The sequence below is a fragment of the Globicephala melas genome, chromosome 19, assembly GCF_963455315.2.
Source record: "Globicephala melas chromosome 19, mGloMel1.2, whole genome shotgun sequence".
Taxonomy (NCBI): Eukaryota; Metazoa; Chordata; class Mammalia; order Artiodactyla; family Delphinidae; genus Globicephala; species Globicephala melas.
The window spans coordinates 34,162,809-34,175,360 of NC_083332.1; the positions used below are offsets into that span (position 1 = coordinate 34,162,809).

General features: G+C 42.1%; 1 protein-coding gene across 1 annotated transcript in view; it reads right to left on the bottom strand.

Annotated features, from left to right (window-relative positions):
- Window positions 1-4,553: 4,553 nt before the first annotated feature.
- OGFOD1 (2-oxoglutarate and iron dependent oxygenase domain containing 1) overlaps window positions 4,554-12,552 on the bottom strand; it is a 56,229-nt gene continuing 48,230 nt past the window's right edge. Inside the window, exons 5-13 of the mRNA XM_030848073.2 lie at window positions 11,338-11,454; window positions 10,660-10,751; window positions 10,326-10,454; window positions 9,912-10,025; window positions 7,879-7,958; window positions 7,289-7,599; window positions 6,036-6,158; window positions 5,537-5,595; window positions 4,554-5,044 (exon numbers count right to left, since the gene is read on the bottom strand). Of these exons, the coding sequence (XP_030703933.1) occupies window positions 4,883-5,044; window positions 5,537-5,595; window positions 6,036-6,158; window positions 7,289-7,599; window positions 7,879-7,958; window positions 9,912-10,025; window positions 10,326-10,454; window positions 10,660-10,751; window positions 11,338-11,454 (1,187 nt within the window). The 3' untranslated portion in view covers window positions 4,554-4,882. The remainder of the gene's footprint in view (window positions 5,045-5,536; window positions 5,596-6,035; window positions 6,159-7,288; window positions 7,600-7,878; window positions 7,959-9,911; window positions 10,026-10,325; window positions 10,455-10,659; window positions 10,752-11,337; window positions 11,455-12,552) is intronic.

A 12,552-nucleotide genomic window follows, 5' to 3' on the forward strand; every position in this document is an offset into this window, starting at 1 on the left:
GCCACAGAGCTACTGGCAAGACGCAAGTCCCACCGTGGGGTCTTTTTCTGTTTTAGCCATAGTCTAACTTACACCCTTTGAGATTAAAATCTCTAGTTGGTGCTGGTTTTAAATTGTATGGCATTATTCATTTTTAGGGACCCTTAAAGAATCATTTCATTAAAGGTCATTCTGTTGTACTTCAGCCCCCAAACTTCCTTCTTATACCTAAAAATATTCATGGATAAGGCTTGAAGGAGTCGACCTGCAGCAAGATTATTTTTTATAGCCCTGACTTACAGATTACAAATAGGTTATTTTCACATTAATTTAATCCTCTTGGTATTAGTATCTCTGAGCTCAGACAGGCAGAATGTTTTCTACAGGGTCCTACAGCTTGGTTAAGACGCAGTGTAGAAGCTGGAAACCAAGTAGTCATGGCCCTTTCTGCTATTTCAGACTGCTCCCAAGTGAGTGAAGACTAGATGAGATGAAAATGTTCATAGTATTCATCCTTTTTATCCTCTTAGAAGTCATGTTCAGCTTAGGGAAGAGAACAACTGTTTGGTTATCAGCTACTTCTCTATTTTGTTGCCGTATTTTTCTGTCCTGATAGAATCTGAGTGCCTTCTACAAGCTACAGCTTAAGCTCTATTTTGTTGCTGAATTTTGTTGAAGCTTTAAGTGAACACTCTGCCTTCATTTAAAAGCTGATCTTGAGGATTCTGGTATCTGGGAGAAAGCTTTTTAGTCATTTTTAAAGCATCCCTTATAAAGTCACCCCCCTTATCCCTAGATTCAGGTATTCAATATTTTAGAGAGAGTATGGTCTTTATTCTTTCCCACCATGTCTGCCTGTTCAAATACTACATCAAGGCTCAGTTCAAATGCTCTCTCAGGAGACCTTTCCTCTCCCGTGTCTATTCTTTAACCCTTATTACATTTTGTGTTTATATATATCTCAATCCCCGATTAAGTGAGAGCAGGGGCTACATCTTAATCAGCTTTGTCCTCCCCATGGTGCTAAGCCAGTGCCTTGAGCATAGAGAAGCATCTGCTGCCCCCCATGGAAGTGTTTGTCCTCAGTAAGCCTGTCAGTGGCTTCAGAAATCAAAGAACTAGGAACTTTACAACTATTAAGCAACCCTAGAAGTACTTTACAAGAATGATTTTCAACATTATTAACATTTCAAATTTTATAATTAGCAGTTATAAATCTGCCAGTGCAGAGTCCTGTGATCACAAAACTAAATTATCTCGTTTCACTTTGACACTAAAGTACAGTAAGACACCCACTGCAGCCTGGTGTTTTGCATTTTTGCCTCTTCCCCATCCGACCCCTGCCCACACTATATGCTCTAGCTCATGAGTCATCTTTTTATTTGTGTGGTAAAGAAATGTACTATTCCTGACATGAAGCTACATGGGCAATTTCCAAGTAGTTTTCAAAATTGGCTATGTGGACTGATTTTTTGTCAGTCAGAGAAGGAATTATCTGTTTTTGTAGGAATGTCCAGTTCACGCAGGCTGGAGAGCCTGCCGCTATCATTTCTCTCTATCAAGGACTCTTTTAACAGGGTTTGATTTTCTCATTCAGTTGCAGTAGTGGCCAGTATGTAATGGTACTGAAGAGGTACCGCAGCCAAAACTTACTTGCTGAGGAAATGCTGGTCTGGGAGAGGCAGCCCAAGCATTGATTTTTTTTTTCAGTATTCTATGGGAAAAGAAACACCACATTCAGAGGAGTTTGAGGCAGTCAGTGAGCTGTAGAAAAGCCAGGTTTAAAACGTAACAGCCTCTTTCTCTCGTAGGTTTCGTTTCATTTTTCTACATCTTTAAGTGAGGGACTGAAATCAGATTTATAGGGTTCTTCCTTAAATACTTTATTTTTCCTTTGCTTAACAGAAATACTAATATGCTTTCAAAGTAACTTTCTGAAAATGTTCTTATTTACATAATGGTTAACATGATAAGGGGAATGTGTCATGGGGACCTGACCTTACACAATTGTAGGAAGTGGCAAAGTGTAGTCTGTCAGTTTTCTAGTCTGAGGCTGGAACTTGAAGCCCACGGGACAGGCAGTCAGAAAGGATGTAGAGTTGGGAAGAACAGGAACAAGCTGGAACCCAGAGGCATGAGCTGGAGCCCACAAGGACACATTAAAATCTCAGTTCTTGCCTCTGACCTTGATGGTGTGGGGAGACCCTTCATCAGAGAAGCTGAAGGAAGAGCCAGGGACGGTGGAGCAGTTGGAGGCGCAGACGTGGAATCACACTGAGAAGGTGAGCCAGCAGGTAAGCTACAGTGTGTGTGAGCTACAAAATGGCTACTGCTTCATTCTGGCCCTCCATATCTCGCACAAGGATGTGTGGCTCATCCTAACTGGAAACAGAGGGAAGGGAGTCCTGGGAAATGTAGTTCAGTCTAGCCAAGTTGATGTATCACATAGCACACAGTGGCTATCACAGTATGGTGGGATTCCAGGTGCCCTTTACTTCATATTTTTACATGTTGTGTTCTTCACAACAAACATGTATTATATAGATAATCTAAAAAAAAATATATAAAGCTATTTGGGAAAAAAAATCTTCCTTTATTAAAAGGAATTATAAGAATTAAGAGATGACATATTGTACAGGTGAATAGCATAGCTTTTCTCTGCAAGAAGTATAAAAAGGATGCCCGTGTTTTAATTCCTCTGTTGCTACTTAACAGTTGTCAACATCGGCTCTAGGCCCTAAAAGTCAAGATGAAGAATGAAATGCTGAGGAAAAGCAACTTCTTCATCACTGGGTACCTTCAGTGGAGAAAACTGACCTGCGAGTTACACCATCCTTCACAGTCTAAGAGGTACCACTGTAAATGATGTAACTAACAGCAGCACCACAGTCTGGCTCTCAGGGATTCTTTCCCCTTGGGCACCAGAATCCTTTTTTGTAGTGCGTAGATGATTCTGCTGTGTTGACAGACCATAAACACACTGAGATTAAGGAGAATGTAATAAACACATTTTCATGCTTGTGTAGGATGCTACGACTTAGACTCAGTGCTCCAGAACTCTTAGATGTTACCTACAACCATGAGTCTCAAACTGTTTTCTAAGCTTGGCACACGTGCTGGTTTCACCTGCTCAGCCCTATTCCCCGGGGCTTCCTGGGGTTATGCCGCAAAGACGGTGTTAACTATCTGCAGGAACTTAAAAGAAAAGGCAAGCTTTGAAATTTAAACCATTAGCAACAGAGTAGTACTTGTAATCCCACTTGAGTGTCACCACACTATGGTTAAAAAATTGTGCTCCCCAAAACAGTATGCATGTAAATGCTCCCCCCCATGTTGGTGAGGAAAGACAATATGAGAACTAGTGCTAGGTATTTCTTTTTAGCTCAAGTTTTAAAAATTAGTGTTTGTTTTATAACAACTAATACTGAATATTAGTACATGTGTAAAATTTATAGCTAAATATCCATATAATGAGCATACGTGCTACAACTTTTTTTTACTGATTGGGTACAAGATCAAAATTTTGAAACCATCAACCTAAAAGAAAGTGCAACTCGTTTTCTTCATTTAAGTTCAAATTTTAGTACTCAAAGTTTTAGGAGATTAAAAAAAAGATAAAGCCAAATGCTTTTCCTATTAATGAGTAAAATCCAAAATAAAAGCTACTGCAATACCTAATAATACACGTAAGAAAAGAGGAAGTTAACAGGGAGACAGCACTGGAATGGAATGAGAATAGCATCTTTCTACTAAAGATGCAGTGACACCTTACACCTATCCATGCACGCCCATGCACATGGGTAGCAGTTATTATATAATCCCCTTGAACAGTTCAGGGGAAAAAGAATGTAACAAAATGGACAGCTTCTTGGCATTTTGCCATGGTCTTTAGTCTTTGGTCTCTTCAAGAAAGGCAACTAGTTTGATAGTTGACCCTACAATATTTAGGAAATGAAAGCCATATGTGAGATTAGAAAATCATATAGTCATAGTGGAGGCACAACTCCAGGATGGAAGAGCAGTGGGCACCTGAAAACTACTGCACATCTTCTTTACTGACCAGAAGTTTCTTGTGGCCACGTGGTTTTAGGCCAGGCTTTTTCCAAGGGAACAGACTACACATCGCCTAGTCCATACAGTCCACAGAGAGTCACAGTGGGACAAAGCCACAGGCAGTGGGAGGAAGTGCAATGGGCCCAGAATGAACAGGGTGTAAGGTTCTGTAATCTTCTAAACCTGTGAAATTAGGAAGGACAGAATCTGCAGTCATAAATTCATGAGTCCATATTTTTTAAAAAAAAGTCACTGGAAACATGGATGAACCTTGAAGATTTTATGCGGAGTGAAATAAGCCAGTCACAAAAGGACAGACATTCTATTATTTGTCTTATGAGGAATATGAGTTGTCAGATTCATAGAGACAGAAAGTAGAATGGTGGCTGCCAGAGGCTGGGGGGAAAATAGAGTTACTATTTAATGGGGACAGAGGTACAGCTGGGTAAGATGGAAGGGTTCTGGAGATGGATGGTGGTGAAGGCTGCACAACAATGTGAATGTACTTAATGCCACTGAACTGGACACTTGAAAAAGATACATTTTATGTCACGTATATTTTACCACATATTGTTTTTTAATCACTGAAGAAGCCAATATGGAAAATGAACTGTATGTTAAAGAAAAAGACAAAACTCCTTTTTATTTTACATCAAGAGATGAGTACCTAGCTCCAAGGTCAAGGTCTAGGTTGAGAATGATCATCATGAGCCCTACTAAAGGACAACCACACACAGCTTTAAGAACGCTGTCACACAGCTCACCTTGTAGCTCTCCTTCACTCGATGCCTAACTCTTCCAGACGTCCCAGTACTGAGGAAGGGTCTCCTCTTTCCAGCTTTGCCCAACCTTATTCATAATAGACAAATGAAAAGTCCCAGAAACCTGTTCTGTTTGGGAAAGTTTTCTTTTGTTCTAGGCTTCGGTGGTTAATATGCTTGACGAATTTCAGAGTTTCCCTATCTCTGTAGACCAAGGCCAAAGAATTGTTTTCTGGATTCACTGTTAGCAGCTGAAATAGGCAAATACAGTGATACATCAGAACACGGAGATTATATTCTCACCTCTTTTCTTAAACAGACGGTTCCATATCAAATACTCAGCCTCCGGCAATAGAGGATCCTTTAAAGTATCCTTTACTAGGAGGAGCTATTGATCTTGCTGTCCAGACATTTTCCAATAGGCCCCATTCCAGTACATACCCAGAAAAGTTTTACCTAATGCATTGATTTCTTACTACATTGAAAGATTCATGGGAATGCACCATCTGACTCTTAATTTATTTGGAATTTCTTTTAGCTGGGTAGAATGCTTAGTGATTATCCTTTAGCCTCTTTATTCCACGCTGAATACTTTCTACTAGAAATTAGAACCACTGCCAGCCAGACCAATGTGGATTTATCAGCTAAAGACACTGGCAGAAGGTCGTAAAAGTTGCGTCTCTGAAGAATGAAAGTGTCTTCAAGAACTAAAAAAGGATGGTTTGCTATCAGAAGCAACTTACCTCTTCATCTTCTCCTTTGGCAATGTAGGAGGTAAAGCCACCATACTCTGGCTCCCAGCCTTATGAAGGGAAAACAAAGAGCATTCAGAAAGCTCTCACTGCAAGAGTTACATTGATCTGTTTGAATCACTGATCCCATGCTGCTTAAAACGGGGATCTGGGAGTTCAGTAGAACTAACTCTGACTTACGAGCCTGAATTTATCATTCAACCAACACTGAATAAGAACTGAAAACTAAGAACTAAATATAAAATACACCTAGAAGGACAATTACATAAAAGTGCTGGGGGGTTCATTAGATGGAAATTATGATTTAGTTCATCTCCTATACCTTGGTCACAGATACAAATAGTACTTTGAGTTGGGAGATGACTGAAATTCATGACCCCTAAGATCCCTTCCAGCAGAGCTCCTGTGATCTGAGATCCTGGCCAAGGCGAATTACTTGTGATCTTGGTTCAGTTAGAGAGGGTCACTCAGGAGAGACTGTCCCTCTTACCTTCACAGCCACAGTAGAGAAGTAAGTCCAGGGCAAATTCAGTCTTGCTGTTGTCATGGATTAAAGTGTAGTGACCAGTCTTCCAATGCCTCAGTTCCCCCTGGCATGTGGGAACACTTGATTCTAAGAAAAAAAACAACAGAAGGCCAGAAAAAAATAACCTTGATACCACTGCAGATTGCAAAAGAATGATAATTAGGAATAGTTATAGCACTAAAGAGAGACTATTTCCATAAACCTTCAGCTGACCTATTGCTCCATTATATTATTAAATATATAAGGCTTATAATGAAAAAAAGTTGACTTTCTATTTCTCTTTACCATGATTTTCAGATGGAGTATATAATTAGCTGCCAGAAATTTTCTCTAAAATAACATGAATATTGTTAACTAAACTTTACTTTTTAGAGCAGTTTATAGAAAAGTTTCCCAGAAAGTACAGTTCCTCTACTCCTGCCACACACAACCCCTGCCCCTCCCCATCAGTTTCCTCTATTATTAACATCTTGCCTTAGTGTGATTTATTTGTTACAACTGACCAATATTGATGCATTATTAACTGAAGTCCACAGTTTACGTTAGGGTTTGCTCTTGGTATTGTACATTCTACTAGTTTAATGTCATGTGTCCATTCCATCTTGTTTGGAGATGATTAAACGTCCTCTGCTTTTAATAATTTCCTTCTACCTATCTGTCCAAATTCAAGCAAGTTTTTCTTAGGCTGATATTGGTTCTTAGCAGAAAGAAGCCACTCACCTTCCTCTTTATGTTCTTGTGTTTCAAAGTAGGTTTAGGTAACGCCAGTCATATTTCTCTCCACCATTTGTACTACTGTTAGCCTAATAAAATGTACTAGCTGTTCTTCCTACCCGGAATGCTGTCCTAGCAGATCCTTCTTGTCATTCAGATCTGAGCTTGGATGACAGCTCCTCAGACAGGCTGGTCCAGATTGCCCATTCACCTAAGAGGCCACCCAGTCATTCCTCAGCACATACCCCTATTCAGATTTCCTGCAGAGCACCTAGCCTTATTTGATGTTTTCTTGTTGTTCGTGTATCATTTAATCTCTGTCTTCTCCTACTATCAACAGACTGTAAGCCAGGGAGAGCAGAGACCTTGTCTGTCTTCTTCTCCAGTTCCAGAAATAGGGCCTAGCATATAGTAGGTGCTTAAGAAATGTTTGTTGAATGAATAAATGACTGAATTGTGAATACCTAATAGTAAAAGAAGGACAGAACGTAACAGCAGCTTACCTTTCTTTGCATCGTTTTCCTCTGGCTCTGGGTCCATCTGTTCATTGCTCTGCTGACTGCTGTTGCTGATGGCTACCTGCCTGCTCTCTGGCTCAGAACTGTGGCTAGGCCCTTCTTCAGTGTTCTCAGCAGCAGAGGCTGCTTCTCCCTCCTTTTTGTCCTCAAGCTCACCTTCTTCTGAAGGGGCCAAGAAGTGAAGTTTCAGGCCTGTGAAGTTGGAGAGCAGCAAGAACATTGCCTCGGAGCGAAATAATGCCATGCAGTCCTTCAAGATGTCAGGAAGTTTGCTCTCCTCAGCCTTCTCGTAAAACCTGGAAAGCAGCGATGCCAAGGTGTTCATCAAAGCCACAGATGTAATATTACTCATGGGATGAAAGCTGATCATTAGCTTTGTATCTCTCTCCCTAAACCTTGCATAGCTTACTAATGTCCAAGTTGTTACAATAATGAGGTTTTGTTAGGGCCTGCTACTGGATGTCCCTGGGAACAAAACATCATTAGGGCAAATGCCCTATTATTGGAGGTGAGCCTTGCAGACAAACAGGCAGGTGTTGAATGCAGAAGCAAATGTCTTGGATGATGGGTTCTACCTTTTGTTAGGGGGACCTCGGCTGCTCCATTCCACATCTCCTTTCTCCAAAGCCTCACACACCTCTGCAAATTTCTCAGGCTGGAAAAGGAGCAAATGAAGCAGCAGTTAGCAGATCTCCCTATGATCCCACACTGGTCTTGCAGGTACAGCAGCTCTGCGGAATCATGCTGGCTGATTCCTAAAAGGGCCGGGTGACTCTCATCCCTTTCACACAACCTCCCCCAGTCCTGATACACTGAAGCCAGAGCAAAGACTGGATAAATCGTCAGCATGCTTTAGCCAAGTCACCTGAGTGTCAATTTGGGCCATTTCCTTAAGTAGTTGTATGTCTTACGTCAAATTGGTAAACCTCTCAAATTCCTGCATTTATTATAATGAAAATGTCTATATAATAATACAGATTCTTTAGGCCTCAGCTCATTCCCTTGATTTAATCAGCATTCTAAACTTAAAAAGTCCAGTGTAGTACAAGAAGCTGATTAATCTGTTAAAATATTCTCCACAAGAGCCTTTATAAGTACTTGTTTAATGCAGTTTCCCAAGAGTATTCTACAAACAGTAATCCTATCAGTTATAAAACAGGAAAGAGGATCCCGAAGGATGGTTTAGGTGAGCTGAATTAAATAGGGTTAAACAAGTTTATTTACTATTAATACTTCTCAAATTCCTTAATATGCTATGTCAGCTATATAATTCAGAGACAGAGGCAGTATGTAGTGTATGTAGTGAGACCTTTTTTTCAAGGAGGCACCAACTCTTGGGACTGATTCCATGGGACCCAGGGTCACCTGGGAAAAACCACACTCGCATATGTGATCTCATCTGGCCCTCACAACAACTCTTCAAGACAGGCAGGGCAAGTATTATCCCAGTTTAACTGATGATGAAATAAAACTGAGACCTTAGTAATTTGCTCAGGTCAGTAAAACCACGGAGCTAAGACGTGAATATAAAGTCTTCTAGGGCTTCCGTGGTGGTGCAGTGGTTAGAAATCTGCCTGCCAATGCAGGGGACTCGGGTTCAATCCCTGGTCCGGGAAGATCCCACATGCCACTGAGCAACTGAGCCCGTGTGCGCCACAGCTACTGAGTCTGCACTCTAGAGCCCACGAGCTACAACTACTGAGCCCATGCCCCTAGAGCCCGTGCTCCGCGACAAGAGAGGCCACCATGGTGAGAGGCCCACGTACTGCAGGGAAGAGTGGCCCTCGCTCTCTGCAACTAGAGAAAAGCCCACGCACGGCAATGAAGACCCAACGCAGCCAAAAATAAATTAAAAAAAAATAAAGTCTTCTAACTTCTAACCTGGTTCTCTCTCCACTATAATGTGCTACCTCATCATTCTCAAAACATTTGTTACTAATTTGTTAATCAGCAATCTTTCTGTTATTTAAAAGTAATTGGTAAGTACCATAGTCATCAAATGACTAGGATGGGAACTACACACCACTCATCCCCAATATAGAAGTGTATGTGTGGGACTTCCCTGGTGGCGCAGTGGTTAAGAATCCACCTGCCAATGCATGGGACACGGTCGAGCCCTGGTCCAGGAAGATCCCACATGCCGCGGAGCAACTAAGCCCGTGCACCACAACTACTGAGCCTGTGCTCTACAGCCTGCGTGTCTAGAGCCCGTGCTCCGCAACAAGAGAAGCCACCGCAATAAGATGCCCATGCACCGCAACAAAGAGTAGTCCCCACTCACTGCAACTAGACAAAGCCCCCATACAGCAGTGAAGACCCAGTGCAGCCAAAAATAAATAAATAAAATAATTTTTAAAAAAAGTGTGCGTGATTAAGATTCTAGAGAACTGGGGAATACCCAAGGGACTCGACCCACTAACATACGACTGATACCAGTGTTAGCTATTATCATCATTTCTATACTTAATTTGAAGAAGAGGATGATGTAAACATGCTAACCAGGAACAAAACAAAAAGCAACAAAAGCTCTTAGTGATGCCTCTTCACCCACCCAGGAAGCAAGGCTGCACGCCAAATGTGGTATATCGGACAGGATTTGCTGGCCTACCTTAAGGAACTCTTTTAGGAGAATTTCAGAGCTTTCTTCAAATTCTTCTTGAATTTGAACTTGGTACTCCATGTCGAGATAAGTAGGGTTGATCCAATCATACAAAATTTCATGCTACAAAGCAGCAGCAGATGCAAAGGGTGAGTTAATAATTCCTACTGCTTTTGTTCTGAATCATTTTACACTAGTAAAATATATGCAAATCTTCACTTTATAATTTTCTCCTTATTAAATAAAGTTCTGGAAAGCTCTGCCTTAGACAGACACTATCAAAAGTGTATCTAAGAAGGGTGGAAAGGCAAGCTCAAAGCCTAGTTCTGTTAGCAGGATGAGCCACTTTTAAAACCAGAAAAGCAAATGATACGCCACAGCTTTTCTAAGACAAGAATCCCAGCAACAGGAATTTATCCTTACATCTTGTGGGACGTGAGGGCTCCGAGGTATGAGAGGTTCAAAGTAGGTGGGAGGCCTGGTCAGTAAAGGACCATGAAACCAGCCGCTGATGGACAAACGCGACTTTTCTTCAGACAGGACTTCAGAAACCTGAAAGGACAAGACCAGTAGCACATCAATGCAAAGACCAGCAGGGAAGATTACCAGCCAAGGCTCACTAATTTCAGGACCCTTCACACTAGGTGTGAAAACAACCTGGCCGGACAGTCCAACCGGAAGCCGTCACATTTAGAGAACGGGCGACTGAAAAGCATGCTCTTTGGCCCTCTATGTATTTGTGGTTCACAGTCTTTACCTGGTGAAAGGATACTGGAGACACTTCAAAGAAAACCAGTGTGTTCCACGAAGGGATAAGAGACTTGACAATCTGCTTCGGCTGAAAGTGTTCTGCGTGGGGCGAGAACACATCTGTAAATGTGCTTCATCGTCATTAACCACTTCCCGGCCGCCTCGTTTCACCTTGACAATTTGCCAATTTCTAAGGGTAGCTAAATGTCCCCTCCAGATCCCCATATGCCACCCGTTCCATCTGTTTTATATAGTTCTGCTAGGTGATATCTGTTCTTACTCCACCATCCTCTATTACTGATGAAGGCTGGAAAAGGTTCTGAACGTCTTCTGGAGTCGAGCTCTGGTGTCAGTCATTAAAAAAATAAAAAAGACCCTGACCTCCTATCAGAGGCACTGGTCCTGGCAGATTCATAGCCACGGGTGGCTGCACATGTTCTCTACCCTCCCACGGCCAGCATTCAGAAGCAGGGTCTGACTATTCCTCATCTTAACTCGGCTCTAACTTATCTCTGGAGTAATGATTATTTCAGGCACAACTCAGGAGAGGTGGCTGTCAGGGCTGGCAATTATCCCCCTGCAGTCGCCACTGTAATGAAGAGCTTCCATCTCCCGAGGCGCACAGACAGAGCGCCTAAGGACCCGGAAGTGGCTGCTGGTGTTGAAGAGCACGCCTTTGTCTTACCGTCAACGTTGTACAGGTCCAGGGTGCCCCCCAAGCTCCTGTCCCAGGGAGGAACCAGGTAAAGAATGAAGGCAATCCGGCGTCCTTCCAGCTCGTCGTCATGGCAGAGCAGGGCATCTGCAATAGTTCAGCGCACACCGTAATGTCCCTGTGCGGCAATGAGCAGCGGACATCTGACTCTGCGCTCACTATCAGTCCACCTGCTATTCCTCCATAACGTCAGCTCCTCCAGCTTTAAAATGACACTTACTTCTCCTCTTTTATAATTACAGAAATAAAACTGTCAATATAGAAAACTCTTAAAAACGCTGAAGAACATATATGTAGACTCAGACAATCACTACTAAAATTTTTACATATATTCTTCCAGTATTTTTCAACATACATGTATTTGCTTTTTAAAAAATTGCATCCTACAGTGGTTGTTTTGTGGCTTTTTCTTTTATTACATGGCAAATGTCTTTTCTGTCATCTCTTTTAATGGCTGCATAGTTATTCTAGGACTGAGCAAGATAGGCATCCGGGCAAGGTGGGAGAGGGGAGGGGATGCTATGGGTGAAGTGAGATCATTCCACACGGAGGGGTTGTTTTAATAAACAAACATATTGAAAATAATGGAAGGCAGATTTCTCAGGGTTGAAGAATGGCATTGCAAATATGGAAAAGGAGAAATCTAGAATGAACCCTGTGGTGTGGAAATGAAACCAGAGGAATCAATGTGACTTGTCTAGAGCACAGGAAATACAAGATAACCCTGGAAAATCTTGTTTTGCTAGGAAGTAAGATATAATAAGAATGATGAGTGAAAGTGAGTGAAACCCACGTAGGGGCCTTCTCGGTGACAGACCTCTTGGTGTTCCCTGCTTATTGCTGATTGGAAAAAGAGGCTATGGAAATAAGCTGTGACTTCCTAGGCCCTCCATGAGAAGCAAAGAGCAGGCCCCAGCAGCTAATGACTGAGGAATAAAGAATGCAGAAACAAAGACAGGGCAGGCAGATGAGAGTAGCCATAACTTAATAAGTCAGTCACAAGGACTCCCAGTTCTGCTTCAATGGTAAAGGTAAGTCTGACACACATTCCTAAGCTGTTTTATAGAAACCAGACCCCCCACACCAGATAAGAAAAGCTGACCACGAGCATGTAGCCCCCAGACCGGCTGGAACCTGAAGATTGAGGATGCTGACCCCTGTGACCTCACCTTGTTACTTCACCAT